Here is a 26,010-nt window from a genome sequence, read left to right on the forward strand (position 1 = left end):
GAAAAACGGTTTTCTTCTTTGTATTTCGGTCTAAAATAGAAATTAAGGGGTTTGTGGTTTGTCTTTTAATTTGTAAATTTACCTTCAGAAATTATTGACTTTTGTGTTTGGGGTTTTTTTTCCTTATTTCCTTATACTGTCTCATTTAAATTAACTGTGGTGACTGTATTGTGTGTTTTTAGATATAGAGGTACAGAAAATGAAGAAGGCGGTTGAGTCTCTAATGGCAGCAAATGAAGAGAAGGTAGCAAAGTCACTATTTTTCCGTAGTCATTCATCAGATTGAGTATAGTCTCTTAGAATATCTGCAGACATGGACTAGTCATAATTTACTACAAAAGCAAGTTTGTAAGAATCAAGGATGCACTGTAGTCAAAAGCACTGCAGTGCCTTTATAAGAGATATAATTAGGCATTTATGAGCTCTGCCTTGTGTACGTAGAGTCCTTACACAGCCATGTCATTAAATTCAGTGGGACTGCAACTTGCAGTAGAATCTCAAAATATAAAGATCTCCACACAAGTCCCAYGAGATACCACAAGCCACATTTTCAACAGGGCTTTCTGTAAAGTAGGCCTTGTTTTCACATGTGGTTTTGTGGATTCATATGCATGTGCGTTTTGCAGAATGTTTGGTTTTGATCACCCAAGTCCATAATCCTTTGATTACTTCTTTCTTTGTATGTGGTAATATTTATTATGCTTTAGCTTTGACTTAGACAACTAAAACCCACTTTCAGGTCTGGGACAGTTCTGGTGATTAAACAGATGGTAGTTTTTGCTAACTTTTAAGTTCTGGATATTTCAAAGCATCTCAAAGTCTTGTCTTGTCCTATTCCCATTTCCATTATTTTTAGTTTAATAGCCAGTTAAACTGAAGAATATCTAGTATTTGTATTTCATGTTTTGATTATCATAGGAAAAACACAATTACAGCTTCCCTTTATTTTAGGATCGGAAGATAGAAGAGCTTCGACAATCTCTGAATCGGTACAAAAAAGTTCAAGACATGGTGATACTGGCTCAAGGTAAAAAAGGTATTGTGCAGTTTTAAAGATTTTAAACTCTACTCCCATTTAAACTGCAGGCGCGTGTTTACACCTACTCTGTCTCTGTAGGTGGTAGAGTTATGTTGACTCTCGGAGTTACTATCTTTGGAGGTATCTCTTAGGTAGAATTAAGGCCAGTTCTTCAGCTGGTGTGAATTGGCACATTTCCCTTCCTTAGTAAACTAATTTCACTAGGGCAGTTGCATTGGTTTATCTCATTTGGATGTTGCCCCAGTTGCTACCTCCTGGTAGTAACTACTATTGTCACATTGCTTCCGCTTCCCCCCCCCCCGGCTGTAAAATTACCTTGCTTATGATAAGGTATTAACACCTATTGGCTGTCTCCTGAAATGCCTTTCTGGACTAGATCCCTCATTACCTCCTAAAAATCACCATTCCCTCTCTTGCTTGCATCTCTCGGGAGGGCTTGGTAGCCAGGCAAAACAGCTGCTGAGCATGCGTGTTCCCAAGAGCTGAACTGGCACTGCCCCAGCAGTTGTGCACAGTGCGATAGCAAAGCCTGAGAGCTGCAGAAATGTCTGTAGCAAAGTAGTCGTGCTGCCTGGACCGTCGTTGTCRGGTAGCATAACCATCACAAGCCACTACGCACAGCAGCTGTGGCGTAGCAGTCCTTCCTTACTGCAGCAGGAGGCCAAGCTGGCTCTTCCTGGTCATTCCTGCCAGCCTCTGTTCGTGCAAAAAAAGCTGCCTCTGTAACCAGATAACAGACTTAATCATGTGGTTCAAATGGTGTGTATTAGATGTACCGTAACACATAATGGTACATTTCATGCATTTGGAGGCTATTGGAGMATTGCAGTTGCAGGAACTTTTGATCCCTGAAGATGACAGATGACGATGATGGTGGTCATCAGTTTGACACAATTTCATTGACTTCTCTCCTTCTCTTTCTCCTTTTTTTCCTTTAAAGAAGARCAAAAGAAACACAGGTAGAGCATCACACTGAAAATGTTCTGGGTTTCCAGATGAACACACTCAGATAATAGAAAACGAGCATCAACCTTTACAACTATAATCCATCCTCCTGCACTGTATGCATTATAGCACCTAAGATGTTTTTTTCTCCCATATTATCCTACTCTTTTAGCACTTGAGTTGCATTTTGTAGGCCATTGTTCTCTAGAGACCTATGCTCAAGAAATTTCGGACATTAATATTTTGCTAGTGAGAGGTCTGCCTCGCATTTTCTGATACAGAATATGTGCAACTTAGATTTCTCTGCAGGGTGGTGTTGTATTAGCTTGTTTTGGAAACCTGCTTTGTTGCTGAGTCCTCTGAAGGCCACAGAAGGCCAACCCAACCTTCCGCAGACTTTGAATTAACCTAAGTTAAACATTTCATGATCTTCTTGAATATAGACAACAAGGGTTAGTGGATTTTATTAGGGTGCAGATGTTAGAGTGGATAACCTTCCTAAGAGGGCTAAGAGAGGGATGTAGGAGAACTGCAAAGAGTGAAGTTTGTCAGTAGCCAGTAATCGGTGAGGAGGCAAAATATCTAATTTATTTTGGTGGAGAAATATTCAAATGTTTGAGCTCTTTAAGTCCTGCTGCAAGGGGCCAGGCAGCAAAGGGGAGGGTAGAGTCATGTCCAGTCATGCTGCTGGGGTTGGGAATGAGACACAGGAGAAAAGAGAGAGCYTTTGTGCACTTTTTTTGCCTCTCCTAGCTCAGTTTTGTTAACTCCAGAGCCTACTGCAAGCCCATATGCTCCCACAACCCGGAAGGAGGGCCCCAGCCGTTAGGAAGCGAGCAGGTGAACTTGTGTGGGCAGTCCTCAGCAGAAGCAGCCAGGTTTCCRGGGGGCTGCAGAGAGTCCCAGAGCCAGGCTTTTTAGAGGTCAACCCTGGTGGAGAGGCAGTGATCGGTGTGGGAAGACACTGATGGGTGCTGCTGAGAGCACTGGCTGATTTGCAAGGCCCTGGGAAAGCCCATGGCTGCGGTCTCCAGCTCTCTGCCCCAATCCCCTGATGAGCCCAGCACCTCTGAGGTGGGCACAGCTCATGTACTCAGAAACCACCTTTGGAGCTACCACAGCTGTCACTCTGTGTTTGCAAATATAAACCCAAACTGGAACTGGTGTGCATGGTAGCGTGCTGGGCTGAAATGCAACTCAGCTTGACCACCGGCTGTACAGGTGAACCTTCTTGCTACCTCCTCATTAGGTAAGTGGCAAAATGACACCAGTTGCCTCCTTCTCCCTTTATATAAAGTATCTGAAATCAGGCAGCTCTTCCCATCTGTGGCCTTTGGACTTCAAGATGCAAGAGCATTTCCATCCTGGACACCAGCGCTCAGTGGCCCTAAGGACACAGCTTGTCCATCTTCAATTTGCCAAGGCTGGGAAAGTGCAGAGTCAATGTGAGAAGAGAAAAGGTAGTTGTGAGGGTAAGGCAGCATGCCTTAGTACTAGAGAAAAGAGTAGTGCTTTTGAAAAAAGGTGTTTTTTTTTTTCACATTTGCAATGCTGTGCCTTCAAAGGTAGGAAGGTGTTGAAAAAACCTTGGGTCTCCAGGAACTGTGCCTTATGGTCGAGTCATAGAATGTAGACAGAGATTTCAGCTAGTGAAAAATGGGCAAGGAAAGTTTTTAGTATAAACAGACTTTGGCTTGTGTTTGCATCAGATCTTTGGCAATGAATGATAGTTTTGTGCTTTTTTTAGAAAGTACAAATTGCCTTGAAATTTTTCTTGTTAGTGTCCGTACTCTGGTATCGATCACACTTATGGAAATCCAGGTGTTTCTGTAGTGCTGAGGCTGTTCAAGGACAGTGCGTCACTCCTTGGAAGCAGACAATGCCAGATGCTGATGTGGGCTGATGAATTCACAGAAAGAGACGCACTTAATTTGTGACAACATGCAAGCTCAATGTAGTCACTTAAAACATTAGTGTCACCCTGTGTTGTGAGCTGCATTTTACCTATGGATAACTCAGGAGAAACCACAGTAACAGGTTTTGTTTCTTTATCTTAAGTTCTGGACAGACTTGCACCTCTGGTCTTTCTCTATTGAATAAGGGAAAAATATTTTGTTTGAAATTCCAGAACAGGGGATAGGAAATAAGTACTTCAGCATATTCAGCTTTTTAACATCAGTCTCTCTAAATGCCTTTGAGGAGAGCCTGGGTTTCTGCTGGTGGGTATTTGTGTCCCTTTTGCTGCCACCCTGCTGTGTTGAATTGGRAAGTGACTTTTGGTGGTGGCTCCCCTTCTCATGTCATGCTCTCCCTTAAGAGAGTAATGTCAGGCTCTCCCTGGCTTAACATGTACACAACCATGGTGGCTGTGCCTGCCATGGGACCTGCGCTCCCCGTGCCTGCAGCAGTCCAACACATTTTCGTCTTTCTCTCCTGTTAGGCAAGGAGAGTGATGGTGAAGAGTTCCTGAATTCAGGATCTGTCTCCACGGTTTTATTGGACACGCCAAGTCTCACTGACCCAGAGAAAAGTCCATCGTCAACCCCAGTAACAGTGTCTCCAAGCCACGAAGAGTTTAACATGAACATACATGAAGAGGTATCTTTTTTTTCCCCTCCCCTCTTTTAATGCCATTAGTCCTTGAAAGCATTACTCTTGCTTGAGTTGCATTATAGAAGCTGAACTTGGTTTATAAAAGGGTTTCCTCTAGATTGCCCCGTTTTAGTAAACTCCCATATCGTTTGGGGGAAGGTAGATTTCTTGTGAAAGCTGCTGAGGAGTTTCTTTTGAATTCAGATGAATKCATTTTTCTTAATCATCAAATGAGATCAAGAGAACAAAAAGATGTATTTGCCATGAGAATGGGTTTAAAGTTCATTTCGTATCAAGCACAGTTCCTCTAGGATATGAAATCTGGATATTAGGATATCTGATTAAGATATGCGTATTTTCCCAGATTTTTTGGAATTTGAAGTAAACATCTTAGGATTGGTTTAATCATAGAATCATAGAATGGCAAGGTTGGAAGGGACCTCTGGAGATCATCTAGTCCAACCCTCAGCATAGCCTATACAGGGATTGAACCCACGACCTTGGCATTAGCAGCACCACGCTCTRACCAACTGAGTAATATGTCCTGTCAAATATTTGAGAGGACACAATCATCATTACATCCATGCAGTGTGTTGTGATCCAATCTTTGATTTTTACAATAACATTTTCCAGTAATTGAACTACAGATTTCTTCTGTTGGAGATCTCAGTCAATATGGAGACTTGACTGACTTAACTAAGCAGCCTGCACACACAATGAGTTAAATTAAATTAAATAATTATTAATTATAATTATAAAATAATAATTATTTTTTTTTTAATTCAGACCTTTCTTTTCATAGTGCATCTGCTGTTCTTATTTCCATTTATGACTCCTTAATTTCAGCTCATTTCAGTGTAATATATATTCTTTGGTTTTCTTTTTTAGAATTCTTTACAGATCCACACCAGTATTTTACAGGTTTCAATCCCTTCTTTTTCACCAACATCTAAGAGCTCAGAAACTGTTGCAGAGAAAGTAAAAACACAGCCTAGACCAGAAGCTACGAGTGAAATGAGGTATTATTGTTTCCATGAAWTTTTCAACTGCAAAACCAAAAATTTCTGAAGTTCAGTGGGAACAGGGATCTGTTAATTAACGTACTGTCCAGTCATTAACTCAGTTAGTGAAGACTTTTTTGTTTGAGTGGCTGTACTGAACTAAACTGTATGTTCATCAAATGCATTGATTAAAAATACATATTTTTTGGTGAGGAAGCATTAGTTTGATTGTAGTTGCATGTAGGAGCGCTCATATTCTACACCAGCTGCTTCACGAGTAATGAACAGGAGGACTGAAAATCCGAGATGTAGTTTAATGAAGGACGCCCAATTACCATTTTTACGGAAGTATGCATCATCTCCGTGCGGCTGGGGTGGTGCTGACTGTGCTCAGGCAAATGCGTTGCTAACGACTTGCATTCAGAGATTTCCCACAGCTGCTAAAGATTTTTGAGAAATCTGATGCAAGTTGCCACCAGATTGGGGTGGGGGGGGAAGGAAGTTGAATAGCCGTTCCAAAAAAACAGGAGAAATGGATATCCCTGGTGCTGGGGTGGGTGCTTACTGTGGTGCTGCTTCAGACCCTACGTATGCCGTAGTGCCTCGTTGGTTTTAGCTCAGTAGTTCACTAGTGAGAATTAATTGATTTTTATTGTGAGATGTCTTTCCGGGGGCACTTGAGCTCACCRCTGTCTCTTACCTTTTGCAAGACCTGTCAGCATAGAAGGGAAGGTTGGATATGTGTTAGTGAGGAAGCAGCTGAAGTGGAAATGAGATTTAAAGCAGGCCGAGATGATAGGGTTGCTACGTCAGGGATCTCCAAATGCCTTTTTTTTTGATACGTTTTATGTTTTTGCAGTGAAGGGAGATCAACAGGTTCCTCCCCAGAAACTCAGCTGAGTGACAGCCCGGTGTAAGTATTATAATCGAGAAATGGCTAGGAAACATTGTGCCATGACTGTTGAAACCACCCCCTCCCTTCTTTTACAGATGCATGTAAGTGTGTGAAATAATCTCAGCCAAGACAGTGGTTTTCTGCTAATGTTCTGTATTTTCACGACCGATATTTTCCAATGCTTCATCTGTGCACATGTGCACTAGATTCCTTTTACATTAGGAAGCATCTCCAAGTGAGTTACAGAATGTCAGTAGACTTTCAAATTTACAGTTTTCTGTGGTCCATATACGTGATTTTATTTTGGTCTTTTGGACAGTGGGGGAAGGGTAATGAGCTGACTACAGCGAGAAAATAATTGTAACCTGTGCCACGTAGCCTTATCGCCCAGGGAAATCAGCAGGGCTATTTCTGAACTTCAACTTGAGTCCAAGTGATTTGTTAATAAGAGACCTAAGTCAACAGAGTTTGTCTGATGCTCGGCGTAAGACCGAGCTGCTGCTTTTATTTTGAGCAACTTAGTGCCATGAGAGTATGCGAGAAGCCAAATGCTGCTCCCTGTGCTGCTATAAAGATAGGTAACTTTGTGAAAGTTTTGCTGCCGAAAGTGGAACTGAAGATAAGATACTAAAATACACCTGCTTTACTTACTAGGCCTGGATTCTTTAAGGATTAAATTAGTCAGAAACTTGTTGCTAAAAATACTTTTTTCATAACTTTTTTTTTGGTACTGCTTCTTTTTGCATGTGTAATTTCTCCTTATCCTTCTGAAAATACAACTYTTAAGTAAGAAGCCAAAAATACCCAGGGTAGGCATCATGGCAGCGCAATGTTAACATCAGTAATTACGATGTACAAGTTCCTCATACAACATCTCATAAAATTGTGCGGGCTCTTAGCAGTGTGCTGAYTGCCTTAACTCGGAACGTCTTTGCTTTTGAACGGTGCCCCTCACACCATGCGTTGTAATGCTTTTTGCAAAGCTGGCTCTTAGCAGCGTGTATTTATCTTAGCGAATCGCATCCCGGGCCGCTCAGTTTGTTCTTTACGCCGTTGTTTCAGAAGCTCCTCCCTGCACAAGTCCGGCAGCCTGAGCAGCCTGAAGAAGGAGGCATCGGAAGCGGTTAGTTCGGGCAGTTACTTCCTTCCTTTCGCTTAAAAATACTCTCTCTGGCGTGGCACCGAGCCCTCGGGCTCCCGAATGAGCAGCCCATGGGCATCTCCCCGCAGCTGGCGGGCCGGCGCCGCGTGGCTCCAGCTGCTCGGACGGTACCACGGCTTCCCCACAGCTGGCCGGTGCCTTCCTCCRAGTAGTTTTGAGCTGGATTGGGGCTCCTCACGTCACCTGTCAGCAGCAGTCCCAGACATGTGAGATCTTCCAGATATTATTAAAGAAGAAAATCTGTCCTTCTTTAGACTTTTTTTTTTGCATGAGGTGTTCACCCAAGACTCTTATGCTGTGTTTTCCTCAGATAATGAAGTGGGTTTTTTATCTTTGAGTTGATACACTTCTCTGATTTAAAATGAGAAGAGAATAAGTCCTCCTAGCACTTCTTGTCTATGTTTAACAATTTTCGAAGGCCACGCAATCAGTTCGTTATAAGAATATAGCCCGGGTTGACTATGTATGTCTTAGGTGTTTGGAACAAAATACTGAGCCTTTCTATTTTTGGTGATAGTTTCAACTTAAGTCTCTTCTGAAATGACCCAAAGCAGTTTGCCTGTGTCATCAAGTCAGGGTAATTCCTGTGCTCCTTTTTGTCAGAGTGAAATGCTAAAAGCTCCTAAATGCTCCACCTGATACCCAAGCTGCTGAGCTGCGCTTGACTGTGCAGGAAGGGCAGGATCGAGGAGGTTTTTTTCTTTGTTTATTTACACAGCCATAGTGTGGAGGTTGTGGATGTTTTATCTASCCTTCTGCTTTGGGTCCCTTCAGCCGACCATACCCATTATTTCCTTTTATCAGAGTGCATGTAGCTAATTACGTGCATGGCTAATCCTTTACAAAGTAAGTAAGCCAAAGCAAAACCTATTTTCATGTCAGCTCACTGGCCTCAAAGAAAGCAAGAATTAATCTGTGTGAAATATAGCTCCAAAGAGATTTCTTTTGCGGGGAGAAAACACACAGCGAAGGGTGTTTCAGTCAGAGCTCAACTCAGGGCAACCATAGTGAATCGAATTACTGCCTATAAACTGTTAAACTATAAGCTTTTAAAATGCCTTTCTTAATCYATCCCAAACAGGACAAGGACCCAGCGCCGAAGCCAGCAGAGGTAAGGTGTGCGCAGGCAGCCAGGGTGCCTTGAAAGCCTCCCTTCCCCTTCTGTGAACTTGCCGCATTCAGTTGCAAAGGGGGAGCAGCAGACCTGCAAACAAGATAGTGAGGAATATGCCAAGAGTGTCACCATCATTTCCGCATCAGGTTTATGGTGTCTTACGCATTCCTGCCTTCTCACTCGTGGCTTATCTTTCAGTCTGGTTAGAGATGAAATTGCCCTCCAAGCTACTGTTTCCCTGGCATGTTTTACCACTATATAATTAGCAAAGCTAACCCTTAAGTATTTTATTGACTCTGTAATTACCTTTGATTAGTATCTCTTGTAAACCTCTGCATTTCAAATTGTTTTCTGTGACTAATAACTATATTCTTCAAAGGTCTGTCATTACACGATAGTTACAGGCAAGTTTGTATTGCCATAGTTTGCCTGCAATAATTATTGCCTGTTGGCAGACCGATTTTATTGCCAGACTTTCAGAAACTAGGGAACGTCTGAAAGAGGGCAGGACACTCTTAGCAGCTAGTAATAGTAATTGTGAGTCCTTAAGGTAGTTAAATGAAGATCTTGTTGATTTTATCTTTTATGGCTTCTGTGTTGTTTTTTATTGCACTACCAAATGGGGGTGACTCTCCGGATCGTCCTTCAGCAGTCGCTTTGCAGTCTCTCTCGACAGGCCTTTCGTGATGCCCTCGTCATGAATTCCTAATGTTTGTTTCCCTGACTCCGCAGGTCAAACCTCCTGTGGAAGGTAGTAAATTTGGGACCCTGCCTCCAAGATCACCTTGTCATGGTGGTGCAGGAGATGAGGATAGCTTTGGTACCCGTAAAGCCAGGTCTTCGTTTGGACGAGGATTTTTCAAGATAAAAAATAACAAGAGGACTGCAAGTGCTCCCAATCTGGGTAGGTATTTCGCTCCTGAATGCAGCTTCCTTGTTTCGTGAACGAGAGTCTTAACAGCAGAGAAACATGGGTTTATTTTTATGAGGGATCTAGCTGTCCTAAGAAGCAGAAAGTCACAGTGAGACCGAAGTTGGCCTTGGTGGCATTTTTCTCAGTAGAAGAAACAGGAAAAAAGACTCCACTGATGTACTAAAGATGTACTAAAGTATTCATTGGATCTGGTTCAGCTTCTGCTGTGCTCTCTCCCCAGAGACTTTGTAAAGGATTGCTGCAGTTTTGAAATGCTAGTTTTTTGGCATTAGCTCACACATGGATTTTTGTTTTTTTATTTGACTTTTTTTTCTTTTCTGCCTCCATCGTCAATTTATCTTTCATAAGATTTTCAGATGCACAGAAATGAGGCAGCTGCACTCTGTATTCCTCTTTATTTTTCTATGTGTTTTTAAGCAGCCCTGCAAAAGAGGCTGTGACAACAGGAACGGGATTGACAAGTTATTCAAGCGTATGTTGACTTCTGGACTTCTGATGGAGGGATTTTCATTTTGATCTTGTTGTTGGATGATATTTGCACATGACAAATAATTTGTGGAGTCTGCTTCTCTGGAGATATTCAAGGCCCGCCTGGATGCAACCCTGTCTAACATGCTCTAGGTGACCCTGCTTGAGCAGGGGGATTGGACTAGATGATCTCCAGAGGTCCCTTCCAACCTAACCCATTCTGTGATTCTATGAAACAGTATGTTCTGCTTAATGCAGAAGTGGGTGTTACCACCAGATGAAATCCTACCTGCATTAGCTGCTCTCCGGTAATAGTCTTTCCACTCTTCCAGCTCAAGCACCACATGAGTCTGCGCATCAGATCTGCAGCCATTCATCTAAAGTTTTTGGCTTTCCCTTGGAAAAGATTTAGGAAATTAGATCTGTCTGTCAGAAGCCTAAGTGGGATTAGCTTCTGCTGTGCTGACCGGAAGAGTCTCCTGCTCCTCCTTACTCAAAGATAATTCCAAGTCTTTGTTCAAAAGAGATAGCGTTCCCACAAATACGTTAGTTTACACTGCCCATATTTTCCTGTGATGCATAACGCAAAAACTCACGAGCTTACTTGGAATAGATGTATAGTCTACTCTGAGGAGTTGACTTTAGGGTTTATTTCTTACATGCTTTTGTGTAATCACTTGTTTCTTCTTAAAGTTCATTTGACCTACTGAAAAYGGAGTTGTAGTGGCTGTCACAAGGGGCTAGAAGATGAGCCATCCAGATCATGATGCTGTGCTGTGTGAATTTGAAAAAGTGTTTGAAAATGTTACCCAGATTTCAGTGCTTCCATCTRTAAAGCTGGTGTCAAGATAGTTGCCACCTCATGGGAACCCATGTGAGTCCCGTGCCGAGTTTGTCACAGAGCAAGTTACCTCCCCGTACCGAAGTGCCCAAGGTGCTGTTTTGCCTTCTCCATGGCAGAGCTCTCCAACATTTCTTTTTTTATGAAAGATGGCTTAACAGTGAATTGATGATCCTAATCTCCGCGTGAACTCAGTGTTGTGTGTGGCGCATGTGTCTCTTGTGCCTCCCTCCTTTTGTCTTGTATTTTGCTGACGGAAGTTTTGAAATGTGTTTTACCTTGTCCCTCTGCGTGTTCTCTCCCCTTGTGCTGCGTGTGGTTATGTGCGTTATTTGGATATCTGAAGATCGCAGTCGAAGTGCGAGTGCACCTACTTTAGGTACAGTAATCCTGCATGTCTGCCTGTACCAGCGCTGTGTTGTGATTGCTGCTAACAGCTGGTTATGGCCATGCACTTCTAAAACAGAGCTAGACATTAGTATCCTGCCTTGAAGCTTTTATCCATCGYTAAAAGAAATTTTCGTGTAACGCCTGCCCTCTACTAAAAGTCGGCTGCACCATGTCTCAACAACCGCTACTAATGCGAGAGATTGCGGGTTAATTTGCAGGAACTAACATGCCTTTGGCACAAAGTCACCCACAGMCCAAGTTAGCAACTGAGCATCCAGTGGTGTGTAAATACGTGTAAACCCTCGTCGGCGCTCTCCTCGCTGTGGAGGTGTGCCGATAGTTCAGGTTGATAGGAGCCCCTGGAAGAGTGGCAAAGTAGGGAATGAGATGTATTTGTGAGGTTTCTATTTAAGAGAGCTCCTGGGGGAAAGGATCTGTGATTTATCTTCTAGAGGTAGTTATACTTTTTATTTGATAAATGATTGAGCAAGGTTTGGGACAGGTTGGAATGGAGCCACTTGTGTAAAAACACATTCAATAAAAACTAGTCTCATGATTTGAGCCAGGTGGTTCTGATAAAGGTGAGCAAGACCTGTGGTGTCCTGTGTTAGCAAGCAAGTGTATTTGTGTCAGCCRGGGCAGTTGGCAAGCCGGTGAGACGTGGCCCTTGCCGCCAAGAGACCCAAATGCTCTCGGCCTGCTCACGTTCCCAAGTCACCTTTTGCGTGTTGGTCGTTCCATGGGATTTTGTCGGTGCATGGAGGGGAGCCAGGTACAGGGAACAAACATTGCAATACCCGCAAATCTCTGCTACTAATTCATTCAGCCTTATTCTGATATTCTCGCTCTAGAATGCTGTTTAAATGTGTTCATTTTATGTTTTTTGTGTTTTTTTWAAAAAAACTAGCACTTTTTCTTTATTTAGATAAAGCACAAGCCACAAATGCAAAAGCCAGATTTGACATTAGTGCTGTCTCTCACCAGCAGGATTCCCTTATCAAACCGCAGTCAAACCAGAGTGCCCAGAAATCATCTCGTTATGTGACCATGTCGCTTCGCATCAAGGTTTAACATCTGAAGCTTTGGAGGAAGTTGGGCCATGCTCAGATGTATTTTTGCCAGAGCATTGAAACTTTGCCCAATTGGAAGATAGGCTTGTAACATTTGCGGTTTGGTGGCATTAAAGGCATATTGTGGCTGCCTTAGCACTGAGTGGCCCGAGAACCCACGTCCCAGCAATGTGTGCTCCGTTTTGACTCACGTAACTTGTCTGGTTTGCTCCTGGAAGTCTTAAGAGTCCATTTCAAAACCAAATGATGGTTATCCGGTCACAGAGCTAGGTTAAAGGATGGTAAAAGTGGTGGCTGGCCTCCCCGTCAGGCTGCTGTAGGCTGCCGTACAGCTGCAGCTGCTTCCTCTGCGCAGGCTGGTGCTCTAGATGGTAGTCACTATTGCTTAGCAAGCAATAGTTTTATTCAGCTATCTGGCACTTGCTGGCACATCTCTGCTTATGTAGACTAATAGATGTTGCAATTTGTTTAGTTTTCTTTTTAAGTGCTTTTTAAAATAGTCTTTAAATAGTTTTCTTCTTTGTTAGTTTAGCTTTTACTAAACAATCTTGTGACAGCTTCACTCTTGAGGACGGGGCCCTCAGATTTATTTTCACAGGAGACAAGGTAGTAATGCATAGCATCACTAAGCAGAGGTGCTCTGTGCATCCCTCTACTTCTAAGAGAAAATCAGTGGTATTTTAGCCAAGACAGAGCCTAAACTTCATGGTGTTTCTGTGCCCAGGAAAAAAATATATCACTATTTGCAAAAAAAAATACAGTCAAGGGAGGAAGGGCCCTCCTGGTTTTGGGGTGGGAAGAATTGTTTGTTGCTGGAATTTCCTGAGTGGGGATCCTAAGAGATATTGCAGGTTATTAGGAAAGATGCCTCAGGGGAATTATTTTTCTGTGCTTTGGGGTCTCTTGGTTCTGTCCCCCTGCCCCACCATTGATTTGTTCCCGGGCTTCTGTGTGCCTCAGCTCTATTTGGGAAATGGCTATAGGAACACTTCTGGAAGAGAAAGTGAACTAGGGATTTAATTCATTAATTGGTTCATTAAGTGAGGGTTTTTTTGCCTACCTTTAATGCAAGGCACTTAATCAATGCAGAGCATTACCTTGGAGTGTTGCCAGTTAGGCCCATGACAGAGAAATATATCTTTTTCCTCCTGTATTTTCCCATCCTTCAGTGCCCCATTTTCTTAAACACGGTGGTTCTCGATAATTCTAGCAAGAGTCGTTGCAGAATTCAGGAATATATCTAAAGCCTGCAGAAGAGGGAGGTCCTGACTGGGCTTTGTTTTCTAATAGCTGAAACAGAGAAGGGATCTGCAGATCACTTGGATCTGGCTGGTTTGCCCCCTCGACCAAAAGAAACGGAGAGTTTGCAGGTGACACCACCTTCTCCGGATTCCAAGAAAAAGGCCAGAGGAATCAAGAAGTTATTTGGAAAGTAAGTAAGAGATGAGTCTCCCAGGCTGGGGTTTACACAGCTCTTCAGTCTGGTTTACAAGAAACACAGCAGAGAACTGGGGCTGTCTAAGCTGGTCCTGTCTGGAAGCTGCTGGGCAGCCTCTGAGGGAGGAGTTCATGGGCTTAGCAGAGGCACTGGTGTATCTTGCATCATTTTGTTGTGTACGCTTTCTCTTAAGTCTGTTTCAGCTTCTCATCTTTCTTTTCCCTCCTCCGGCCTGCTGTTACACTTTGTTTTCTACAGACTAAGATAAGTGTCATTGCTGCTGATAGGGTGCAAATAGTTTTGTGGCTCCATGGTTTACTCCAAGGCTGGTTGCAAGCATATTTTGGGGTTGGAGCGACTATTGCAAGAGCCTCTGCTGTATTTAAGGGAGCTAGCAGCAGGTCAGTGGGTGGTGAAGGAAGGGTTATTAACACCGCAGGAAGTCTTGCCCTTATTGCTTGCAGTGATAGAAGTATACCTCTTCCTTAGCCAAATRTGAATACGTTTTGTCCCTTTAATTTAGACTTAAAAGGAGTCAGTCCACCACTTTCAACCCAGACGACATGTCCGAGACGGAGTTCAAAAGAGGAGGGACAAGAGCAACAGCGGGGCCACGGCTGGGCTGGTCACGCGACCTGGGGCAGTCACACAAGTAAGATGAGCAGGGCAAGATGCCCTGCAGTCCATGCTCCTGCTTGCCTTCCCCAGCCCCCCTGGTTTTGTGCTGCATCAAGCAGAGATACACAGTGCCGGAATGAAATGTCTCCTCTGTTGGCAAATGAAATGGGCAGATCCAGGCTCTTTTCTCTGTTAAAAGGGTGGTCTTCCCAGGGTTGAGACTGGTTTGGTGGTGAGAGGCCATGGGTGGGATCATGCTGCCAAGTGAAGCCTGTCAGGCTGCGGGTGACCAGGTATGAGCCCTCTCTTAGCAATAGCACCATTCGTCCATGATAGTTCTGATGCACTTTGGGAAATTTGAAGGCTACCGTAAAAATATTAGTCTTATTTCAGAGTTTCAGCCACACTAGGTGGTTGTTGTGGTAGTATTAATAAACCAGGTTTATTCTAATAGTGATACGGGATGAGCAATGATCCTGTGATGCTAAGGATTCAGGAGCAAAGACATCCTCTGCCTCACAAAGCTCACCTGATACCTAACATCTCACCCATAGATTGTCCAAGCTTCCACAAAAATGCCCACAAATGAATAGCTTATGTTTTATTTGTGATATTCTATATAGGAATAGACTTGTGGCCCAGGATTTATCAATCTTCTTTTAATTAAATCTCCTTTAGTGAGCTGGACATGCCATTTGCAAAGTGGACAAAGGAGCAGGTTTGCAACTGGCTCCAGGACCAAGGGTTAGGCTCTTACATGAGTAATGGCAAACACTGGATACTCTCTGGGCAAACACTTCTGCAGGCTTCTCAGCAGGATCTGGAAAAGGTGAGAGATACTGGAAACACTGTTTTCAATTAAACATATAAATTTAATATTTCTATGCATGTAAATTATGTCTGTAAAAGTGCAGTCAGCAAATATAAAAAAGTACCTGAAGGTGCGTCTTTAAAATAGTATAATCTGTAGTGAGGCAAAATCAATTTCCTTTTTAGTTGAAATTTTACAGAGCTGTAGTGCTTTGTAGTGAAACTAATAATCACAAATATGTAATTTAACTTCACTAGACATTGACACCTCAATCATTCATGCCACTTTTTCAAAATGTGCAAATAAGAGAATACCTTGTCATATGGCTTTTTAGTCCAGATTCATTAGAGCTTGTGCTTTGTACAGTTATTTTATATATATGTAAAGGTAGATATAAAAGTTGCTGTCACAGTCTGGTTCTGTTTCCTGCCTGTTTTACACAAAGAAGCATTAGGGTTTGAGTTGTGACACATAGGATGATTAAGGCTCTGTCTTAAATCATGACAGAATTGTTTACACATTGTTTTCTGTAATAAGAAACAGAAAAAAAGTTGATTCCATTTTTGCTTTGAATCTATAGTATCCACTAATATTTGAATTTTGAGCTTGTAAGAAATTACTGTTCTCACCAAAAAGTAAGCCTGTTTTGTCAATTTGTTAGTGAGCTAATTCAAAGTGGTCATTATATTATAACAAAAACAAGGGAAGTGTGATGTGGACATAGTGTTTTATAATACTCAGAGATAATATTAAATAGCAAATGCTGATAAAAATATGTATGTGATTGAGGAGAACCTGGGATAGCTGCACTTGGAGCTAAACTCAGAAAAGTCTTAGGTATTTGGAAGCATTTAATAAATTAATTGGTAGCCCTTTTATATGCTCTGGGAAATAAATAATCCTGACAAATATTTTTCTGAATACTGACATGTTTTGTTTTATTTTTTTAACCTGGTGTGAGAATACCATGGCCAGCATTTTCAAACTCTTTTAAAGAACCTAAATCCATCACAGTGAACAGGCCTTTCAGTGGTGCTGAACGTATGCCAAGATGATGCTGGTACTCAGCAAATAAGAAATACGCCTGCCAAGTCCCCAGTGAATGCAGTGCACTGGTTGACTCTCTGTATCCCATAGGCAGTTCATATGTAACAAAGGGAGAAATAAATTACAGTGTTGCCTCTAACTTTTCTGCTTTCTTCACTTTCACAGGAGCTTGGGATAAAGCACCCGCTGCATCGGAAGAAACTTCAGCTTGCTCTCCAGGCACTAGGATCTGAAGAGGAAAACAATCATGGAAAATTGGATTACCACTGGGTTACCAGTAAGACTTTATTACGTGCTGCTGCAGCAGCTTTTGATAAGGGTTACTCAYGGGTGCTTTGGGGCTCAGAGAGTGGGAATAACGCTGACTGGTGCTGGGCAGCTAGCTGCATGGCTGTCCTTAACCTAGAGGTGCTGAGGCACGCTGACGCYGGTGGCTGTGTCTCCCTTAGGATGGCTGGATGACATTGGACTCCCCCAGTATAAGACTCAGTTTGATGAAGGAAAGGTGGACGGCCGAATGCTCCATTACATGAGCGTGGTGAGTAAATGGCTTTTCTTTTCCTGACATCATCTTTGTATTTGCACTTCCACACCATTTTAATGCGCGCTGGCAGACCTCGCTGAAGTCCAGGTGAGACRAGAGAGCCCTGCTTTCAGAGTGTGTCGTTCTGGCTGCATGGATATTCAGTTCGTTTAACACCCTCCTCTCTCCCTACCCCAACCTCCAGCTTCCTCCTTGGCGCCATGGCTGGAGCCTTTTTTTTCACCCCACAACACAGGTAACCCTGCCCTACCATGCACCTCTGCAACAGCCTTCTCTCCTTCCTGCCTTCACCTCCCCTCGGCCGATCCTTCTGTGTATGAGCCTTCCCCAGGGGCAGGCAGAGCCCCAAACCCGTCCTCCTGCCCCTGCCGTAAGGGCAGGTGGCTGCTGCTGAGGTGTCAGTGAGAAGAGAGGACCGGGCGGATGCTGACCCACCAAGACGGCCAGCTGGGGACGTAGGCACGGCTCCCAGGTGCCATCACCAACCCTCCTCCTCTCATCTCTCCTGTGGTAGTGGCCACCGACCCGACCAGGTGGCCCGACAAGCGTCCTGTGTGGGAAAGGCTGTGAGCGAGCGGAGGAGGGGGTGTCTGGCTGTTCGGGCAGCTCTCACTTCTCAAACAGCTGTTTTCAGATGCCTCTGAGGAAAGCAGCACCRGATGGGTGCCTTACAGGGCCCGGTTTCAGTGAGGAGCCTGTCAGTTGGCTCATGGCGGTCTGGCTTGTAGCTTCATAAAGAAGAAAGTTTACACCTGTGCCGAGACCAGCAAAACATCYGGGCGTCACTTTGGGCCTGTTTTGAAAGTTTTTGAAAGGGAGCGTAGAAGTGCGCTGTGCTCGCCTTCTGCACCTGTGGATTTTGCTCCCGCTCTCCTGAGAGGAAGCTAAAGTTGGAGCTTATTCTTACTTGCTTTTGCAGGCGTCCCRTGTTATGCTGATAGCTGCAACCTATAGAGAAGAGAAGTCCTGATAGTACTACTCACCTGCAAGTGTTTTCTGTTCTTTACAGTTTTAAAGACAGTATCTTAAGGTGAGAAAGCAAACATAATAAGCATAAGCCCAGAAATAGGCCGTCCGGTGCGTAACAGCTGTGCGAGGGAGTATCTGAGCTGCTCGGACAGCATTTGTAGGCGCACGGAGGTGTGCGGATTCTGGGGGCGCAGCTTGTGCAGCCCTCTTTTGAAGAGMTGGGCCTTTGCTGTTTGAGTTGTTCTTAATTAACAGAAGTAGGTGGAGTTTTTTCTTTTCTTCAGTGAGCAAATGTTCAGTCTAATATATTCATAATATATCATGCTTAGGGTGAGAGAACCCAAGCAATTTGCTCTGAAGGGAACTGCAGTTTTAAGTGCCAACTTGTTTGAAAACAGGCCACATTTGATAGCGTTTACGTAGTGTATTTCAAAATGTAAAACACCAGCATCAGCTCCCCAGTTTACTGCCTGTCAGGTGAAACCAGCCCCGCAGGTTTCGTTTGTTTAAGGGCTGGTAAGATCTCCGTTAAGAGGAGATAAGACATTTGTTCTTCTCTGGAGAAGTAAATGCAAACGGAGCATCGTCAGTATTATTTCCTTTTGTATAACATTAAAAAAAATCAATTGCAGTTCTGTTCTCTCATGAGCTGTGGCAGGGGCAGAGTAAAAGTTGCCATTTACTCTGTGTTCACATGTATTTTGTATAGTCTTTACATTAGCAGCAGGAGGACACCTAGGGTTGGTCTATTTTAGCTCTCATGGCGTGAGCACGGCGCTGCTGGGGAGCACAGCGTGTCTGGCGCGGGGACTGCAGTCACTCCTACTCCTGCTCCTGCTCTGCGGCTCCTCCGTGGGGAAGAAAGTTACTCAGCTCCCACCGAAATCATTAGCGGTTGGCGATCTGCCCCACTGAGGTGTGTTCGTGCAGGGCGCTCAGCAGGTACGGCTGAAGTCTCAACCGTCCTGCTTGGCCTCTCCCGGCTCTTTCGGGTGCCTCGATGGATTTGGAAAGCAGCAGACGGTTCCCAGGGCTGAACTGCCTCAGCTGCCTGGCGTGATTTGTTGTTGGGTCCATTTTGGTCAAATGCTGATTCGCTGCTTATGTAGCGTATTTTTGCATTCGTTTCCTTCAGCATTTTGAGTTTGGAYGCTGATACCGAAGCGGGAGGCAGTTCCTTTCTCCTGCTTCTTAAGTCTTCGTGATCTGATGCCAGCTGCCTCTTGGGCTTGTATTGGGAAATTTTATCACTGTGTTAACTCCATGAGCGTTGGGTGCTGGTAAGACACAGTATAGGCTGTAACGTAAGGGATTTTGTATTACTCAACAGTCAGTCTTTATTAAAAGAAAGCAGTAGGTGGACAGAGGAGAGAGGTGTGGCAAAGGTTTTGTCTTTTAAATAKATACTTTTCTTGTTTCGCTTCCCCGTAATTTGAGATCTCTCCGTGTGTTTTTAGGAGTTTAACCATCAGACTGTGACAAGATTTTCAGTGTCCATAGTCAACTATAAATACAGATGTATGCAAAGTGTAAAAGAAATATTTTTWAAAATCATATCAAGTTACCCAACTTAAACTGAAATAGCAAGCCCTAAAACAGAAACTCTGATCATAGATTCGTCATAAAGATAGCAAAAGCAGTGAAACGTTTGAGTGATGAATTTAGTTTTAATTTTTTTCTTCTGGCAAAATAAAATAGATTTTCTTTCTTTTTTTTTTTTTTTTTTCAGGACTTCTAATTTTGGCTGAGGTACAGAGACAAAATTAGAAGTACACAAGGAATAATAATACAATTCCACTAAATTTTCTGGGATTTTTTTTTTTTTTTTTTGTAGAAGACTTACAGTTTATAAGCTTCAGTTAGTTTCTCAGGTTTTGGATGTGCAGTTTGAAGTTAATTAAAAGCTGAAATGACAACCAACATTTTGAGGATTCTCTCAGAAGTTTGTAGAAAGCACACAGATGAACTAGAAGTTCATTGTAGTGAGCTGCTAAATTGTCCTGGGAGTCTGGCTAGAATGGAAATTTGAACACGTCTGAGTGAGCAATCTTGCTAGAAAATACATGTATAACACAAATATTCGTAACAAGTAATACTAGAACATAGTGAGCTGGATTAACACTGACATAAGTATGCATAAATCCATCTGAGTCAGCCAACTTGCTCCAGCAAAGAATTGGACTTTGAGACACTTAATGGCATAGTTAGGATTGAATTATAGCTTAAGAGCGTAACTTTGCAAGAATGCAAATCTCACTGTATGTAACTGCTATTACAGTGCAGGATAGTGTTTTCCTTTTGTTTGGAACTGCAGCAGCTGTGCATGAGCTGCAACATCTAGCCAAGCCTATCGTGGACACCTCCTTACAACAAGCTTTTCGTGTCTGGACTGTATGAATGAGAGGGAATCTAATTATTCTGTTTTTTGCGGTGCTAAATTGGGGCTAGATGCTGGAACGAAACTAGATGTAGGCAAAACCTGTCATCTTTTGCATTGCATAGATTGTAAACCTGATCAGGATGTCTAATAGCACCAACAGCCTTTTTTAACCTGTAAGCCTGATACAAAGTTTTTCTTCGTTTGCCTTTGTCCACCAGATGTGCTCTGCATGTTAAGCCTGCGCAAGTAGCAAAAAGCTGTTTTTTCCTTCCTCAGGGGTAACTAGGTTTGAGGGAACCCTGAGGACAAGAAGGGGACAGGGAAGTTTCATGGAGCCAAAGCAAAACTCCTGCTTGCTGCTGTTGTGACGAAGGAGGAATTCATCTCACCCAGCCCTTGACGTGTAAAATCGAACTGCTTAGCCTAAGGCGGTTGTCTGCACCCTGTAGTCAGTGCAGAGAGAGGGGGACTGTGAGGGGGACTGTGAAAGCTGGTCCGTGTGAGCTATAAACTGTGAGTCCCTCAGCGAGATCAACGTTTGAGTAAAAAGCATTGCAAGGATCAAGCTCTTGGAGAAAGAACCARCTGCTTTCGTTAGTATTGCTGATGCCTTTATTGGAAGAGCATGGCTTTGTATCTTGTAACAAGATGAGATGCCTGTCATTTTTAGAGCGTTTTTCCTACTAGGCCCTCCCATCACAGGCATTTTACAGAGTGTGAATTTGCTGCTTGTGTGCAAGGGCTAAGCCCATTGCTTGGGCATGTTAGCTTGCAGTGGGCGTGAGTGGATTTACAAGGCGACTGCTACTCTCTGGGGACTGCTGGGCATGTGCTCTCGCTCGGTGATAYATGAGAAGTAGCTCATCCTTTGCTGAAAATGGTGTGATGTAAATCTGCGGCCAACTTGCCTTGTGTTGCCTTGTCATGGAGTCAAACTCCGGATCGTCTGGGTGTTTGGGTCCTTTGGCACACACGCTGATGCCAAGAATCGACGTTCCTGGCCAGCATTTCCTCATGCACTCAAACCAATAGAAGGTGCCTGTACAAGGGAAGATCTAAACAGTGATGGGGCGCTGGGGCCACAAGCAACTTCAAGTAAGGCTCTCTGCAGCCTTCGTATGGTCGTCCTTTCCCTCCTCAGTGACATACGGGGAGTTCGTATAGTCGGTCATTGAACCATTCGTTCCATTGCTTGTGAAAGGCATTCTGAAAAACATCGTCTGCCGGTGTGGATGGTGGATGACTTCTTTTTTAAATCATACAGGGTGCTTTATTTTTATGGTCAATTTATTGTTTTCAGTTAAACTTTTAGCTGAATGTTTGAGGTATTAAGACTTTTGACTGGATTAAATTAATACATCAAATGAGTTTGATGTGCTGTGTTTGGAAAGCTCTTCTGTCTCTAACAGGATTACTGAGAATGTATCTTCTTCTTCCCTCATCGTTACCCCAGATGTCTTACACTAAGCTCTGCATTGTATGTGAAGAACAGTACCCAGGCGCTAGCACACAAGAAGATTTTTTTGGGGAGGAGATAGTTTAGTATTAGCCACATATCTTAAATGTTAAAAACTTATGCAGTGTGTGTCAGATGTGGCATTTTAAGCCAGAAACCTAAGCTGTCTCCTCCAGCCAGGTTTGGTTCCATTAATAAGTGTGCTTGTTTATTAATTCCCCCTCGCCCTTCCACAGGATGACTTGCTGTCCTTGAAAGTTGTTAGCGTCCTCCACCATCTTAGCATCAAAAGAGCCATCCAGGTTCTGCGAATAAATAATTTCGAACCCAACTGTCTGCGCCGGAGGCCATCTGATGAGGTACCGTTTTAAGACTAAGTTGTGAAGAGGAATCCTCTAGGTTATTTTTTTCTGCTGTCTCTGATTGTTCCTGCCTTGCCCTTTCCCTCTCTATTGGCTGTTTCTTGTTTTATCTTCGTTTTCCTCATTCTATTTTTCCAGCTTTCCTGTCCTGCTTTCTCTGTCTGGAATGCCACTTTTGTTCTTTCAAGAGCCATGGCCCTGTCATCTCCTCTTGCCAAATCTCTTCTTCTCCCTTTTAGTTAATAGTCGGCTGTTTCAGGCTAGTCTCTGATGTGCTAATGTAATGAAAATCATCTTCAACTTGATGCACACTTGCCATAAGTCCTGGTGTAACTATGTAAAATCTGTGGCTGTGTCTCAGTTTTCTGCGTAAGATGAGTTTGGTCCTGTTATCAGATGGCAAACTGCCATCAGTTTGTTGTTTTGGAGGCAGCGTATGCTAGATAGGGCAGTGGTGAGTGGGTGATGAGGTAAACCAGAGCCTTGGATTTAGATTCATGATGTGTATCCGCAAGAGGCTTACAACAGCTTGTTGAGCTAGCTGATTTTCAGTTGTACCAGTGAAAATTACAGCTACTGTCAGTACGCTGTAGGATAAGCAAACTGCAAAGAGTAGTACAGACCTGCCCACTGTGTTCGTAGACACAGCTCGTATTATTTGTCTCATGCTCCTGTAAGCAAAATAGGAAAGAAAATCACTTCCCAATAGGATAAACACAAGCTGCCGTATGCACATGTCAGCTCCAGACTCAGAATTACTAGAAAGATAAATATTTCATGTTGTGAATTGCTTGCCACTTGAAACTGGCCAATTTCAAACCATACTACCTTGCTGAAAATTTTGAGACTCTTCTTGTAATGACAACAAAAGCACCAGAAAGGTGGCTACATATCAGTGTCTCATTAGTGTCACTGTTTAAAGATTTAAGAGAACCAGACTCCAAGATGAAGAGAAAGCTTAGGAAACTCAGGAGAGCTTAACTGACTGTGAGTCTTGTGCTATGCAAAGATACAATATTACTGATGAAGATGCAATTTACATCTGCTGTGAACTCCTCCAGCACTTGGGGAAGGATTGGGGTTTGGTGAAAACACATTCTCCGGTTTGGAATTGCTACAAGAGAGCAATACAAAAAGTGGAAGTTTTTTCAAGTGCAGAGTGGGCATGTGTTCATTAAGGACAGGAAAGATTTGTTTCAGAAAGGATTGGGGCCGAGACAGCTGAGGTAGGAGGTCTCCTTGACTGCACGTTCCTGCTGTTCACAGAACAACATCACCCCCTCGGAGGTTACACAGTGGACCAATCATCGCGTGATGGAGTGGTTACGCTCTGTTGATCTAGCAGAGTATGCACCCAATCTGCGGGGGAGCGGCGTGCATGGGGGGCTGATGGTAAGGTTTCCGACAGGCTTTTATGTTTAATTGAAAAGAATTGTGGCTGAGAATCACTAGAACGAAGTTCTGACAGCTTTACTGCACACTCCTTTCTTTTATCTTCTCATTTTATGTAATAATTCACTTTCAAAATTTGTTACCCTGTTGTTCAAAAGACATTAATGTCTTTGCCAAAATTAGTTGGGGCATCAGTGTGTTAGATTACCTGGATTCCCCTCAAAGTTTAATTTGGATATGGCATTTTCCACCTCCTGCCCTATGATGTTTTACACTGCTATCATGCTGTTAAATAGCCACCATCTTCCTTCCTACACCTAAATGTGCTTTTCATGTGTGAGGAAGTCTTGATTCTTCTGTAAAATTTGTAATTTCGATGCCAGACCAGTGTGGTCTTTAATCACTCTAGCCTCAGATGCTCCAGACGAGGGATTCGTGTTTGCAGAAGCTTATTGTGGTGTTTGAGAAACATAACCCTTCTGCAAACGTTTAAGATTGTTTATTTTTCATCATTCCTTTGGCTACATTTTCCAGAATTAAAAAGGGGATGGTGAGTAAACATTTTTTGACAGCTTCACACATCACATGAGCTAATGATCTGTCTGTCCTTTCTTCTTACCTGCCCATTTATTCTTATTTAGAACTCAAGAAAGAAATCTTGGAGGTAACATTTTATGAATCTTGTAACTAGTTAATTCTCTTTTGTCCATTTGTTCTGTATTTCCTCTAAAATACAAACAAAACCCCCAAACTACCTTAAATAGACCAGATGAAGAGAGGCACGCGTGTTAACATACTTGAGACCTCATTGGACAGTAAAGACTTCAGCTGGGTTCTCTGTGGTCTGGTTAATAGGTTTTAGAGCCTCGCTTCAACGTAGAAACCATGGCACAGTTGCTGAACATCCCGCCAAACAAGACACTGCTGAGACGGCACTTGGCGACTCATTTCAACCTGCTTGTTGGTCAAGAGGCTCAGCTGCAGAAACGCGAAGCCATGGAGTCCCCCGACTACGTCCTCTTAACAGCAACTGCCAAAGTAAAGGTAGGTCACTTGTTTTGGATCTGTACATGAGCTTCTAGGCAGATGTTAAGATCTTCAATGCACTGTTTTTATCCATGATTAGGGTACAGTTCAGTAAGGTCTAACAGGGAGGCTGGTTTAATAATGAAAGTGTTAGAGTAGGAATCAGTGCGTCGAGGTTTGACTCCTGGGTCTACCATAAACACATTGTGTCTCAGCATCTCACGTGCAGGCAAGAGGTAGCACTCTTGTGTGTCATCCTTCTGTTTGTACTATAAGGTGTTCAGGACAGAGACTGTACGTATATGCTTGTGGTTTAGTGCAGTAGGATTCTGATCTCGCTTGGGATCCTGTAAATGCCCTTTCAGAGATAACTGTTGTGAAATACGACTATACAAAAGATCTTTGTTAGGAAAACAGTGGGGTTTTGACCCCCCTGCCAAATGCAGAAGTAAGAGATTTGTTAATTCTTTACCAATTGTTTAACTTCCTATCAATTTTCTCTTCATTCCTAAGCCAAAGAAACTTGCCTTCAGCAATTTTGGGAGTTTGAGGAAGAAGAAGCAGGATGATGTGGAAGAGTATGTATGTCCTATGGAAGTGGGGCAGGCATCTGGAAGTGCATCAAAGAAGGGATTTAAGTCTGGCCTGGATATCCGAGTATATGACGATGACGATTTGGACAGGCTGGAACAGGTAAAGCACTTCTAACAGTTTGGAGTCCTTGGCTTTTGATGGAAAACCTTCCTTTCTCAGTGCCCTTTGATTTGGCTCATGGATGCTGTGACTTCGCACAGCAGCACAAACGTGCACCTCTCGACACAAAGTTCAAGCTGTGACTACAGCATCTTTGGTCTGGTATAAAAGCCCTCTTCCCTCCTGACAGGACACACTCCTGCCTAGCTCTGACCATGTATGGTGTAGTCAAGCAGTTGTACTTCTTGCTGAACTGTGTATTAGCACAAAACTTATGTCTCCCATTATCTGTCTCTTGTAGATGGAAGATTCAGAAGGAACAGTGAGGCAAATAGGAGCATTTTCTGAAGGCATCAACAACTTGACAGTAAGCCTTAGCAGTGGGATCTGTTTTTCTAAGATTAGTCTAAAACCCTTCACAGTCTCTGACCACACTGGGTACAAGTTTCCTCCACTATTAGTGGTGAATTGGCAGCTGAATTTTGTACTTCTGGGGAGCAGTTACTTTGATGGATTTCAGTGCATGGTGGGACTTGCTGAGTGTTTTGATGAGGTGAAACACCACAGGTCTTTGAGGACTGCAGGATGCAAAATACTGCACAAATTAAGTACAGTGAAGGGGTCAGATGAGGTCCTTTTATTCTCGCATGGGCAGAGAGAAAAAAAAAGAAAGGGTCAGGAGGCTGTCCAGGCATGCTGCCTGGGGGACGCTGGCTAGCGAGCCCCTGGTAGCACCTGACCCGCGGCTGCGGGAACGCTGCCCCTGGCAGGGCGGAGGGACAGTACCGACCCGTGGGTTGCTGATGGAGGGCTCCTGAGCATT

General features: G+C 43.4%; 1 protein-coding gene across 7 annotated transcripts in view; it reads left to right on the top strand.

The window, feature by feature from the left end:
• Nucleotides 1-26,010, top strand: part of PPFIBP1 (PPFIB scaffold protein 1) — a 94,427-nt gene that overhangs the window by 65,460 nt on the left and 2,957 nt on the right. For 4 of the 7 annotated variants that reach the window (XM_085324411.1, XM_085324413.1, XM_085324414.1 and 1 more), the window contains 19 exons: nucleotides 183-244; nucleotides 952-1,036; nucleotides 4,425-4,582; nucleotides 5,465-5,595; nucleotides 6,437-6,490; nucleotides 7,535-7,595; nucleotides 8,716-8,745; nucleotides 9,481-9,652; nucleotides 11,338-11,370; nucleotides 13,742-13,883; nucleotides 14,413-14,541; nucleotides 15,186-15,336; nucleotides 16,531-16,642; nucleotides 16,815-16,903; nucleotides 21,951-22,073; nucleotides 23,343-23,468; nucleotides 24,324-24,512; nucleotides 25,008-25,187; nucleotides 25,489-25,554. In XM_085324411.1, the coding sequence (XP_085180537.1) occupies nucleotides 183-244; nucleotides 952-1,036; nucleotides 4,425-4,582; nucleotides 5,465-5,595; nucleotides 6,437-6,490; nucleotides 7,535-7,595; nucleotides 8,716-8,745; nucleotides 9,481-9,652; nucleotides 11,338-11,370; nucleotides 13,742-13,883; nucleotides 14,413-14,541; nucleotides 15,186-15,336; nucleotides 16,531-16,642; nucleotides 16,815-16,903; nucleotides 21,951-22,073; nucleotides 23,343-23,468; nucleotides 24,324-24,512; nucleotides 25,008-25,187; nucleotides 25,489-25,554 (2,093 nt within the window). The remainder of the gene's footprint in view (nucleotides 1-182; nucleotides 245-951; nucleotides 1,037-4,424; nucleotides 4,583-5,464; nucleotides 5,596-6,436; nucleotides 6,491-7,534; nucleotides 7,596-8,715; nucleotides 8,746-9,480; nucleotides 9,653-11,337; nucleotides 11,371-13,741; nucleotides 13,884-14,412; nucleotides 14,542-15,185; nucleotides 15,337-16,530; nucleotides 16,643-16,814; nucleotides 16,904-21,950; nucleotides 22,074-23,342; nucleotides 23,469-24,323; nucleotides 24,513-25,007; nucleotides 25,188-25,488; nucleotides 25,555-26,010) is intronic. The other 3 variants (XM_085324412.1, XM_085324418.1, XM_085324417.1) reach the window with 1 other exon arrangement.

This window comes from Rhea americana, unplaced genomic scaffold (genome assembly GCF_003343005.1).
Source record: "Rhea americana isolate MKP2758 unplaced genomic scaffold, rheAme1 scaffold_91, whole genome shotgun sequence".
Lineage (NCBI taxonomy): Eukaryota > Metazoa > Chordata > Aves > Rheiformes > Rheidae > Rhea > Rhea americana.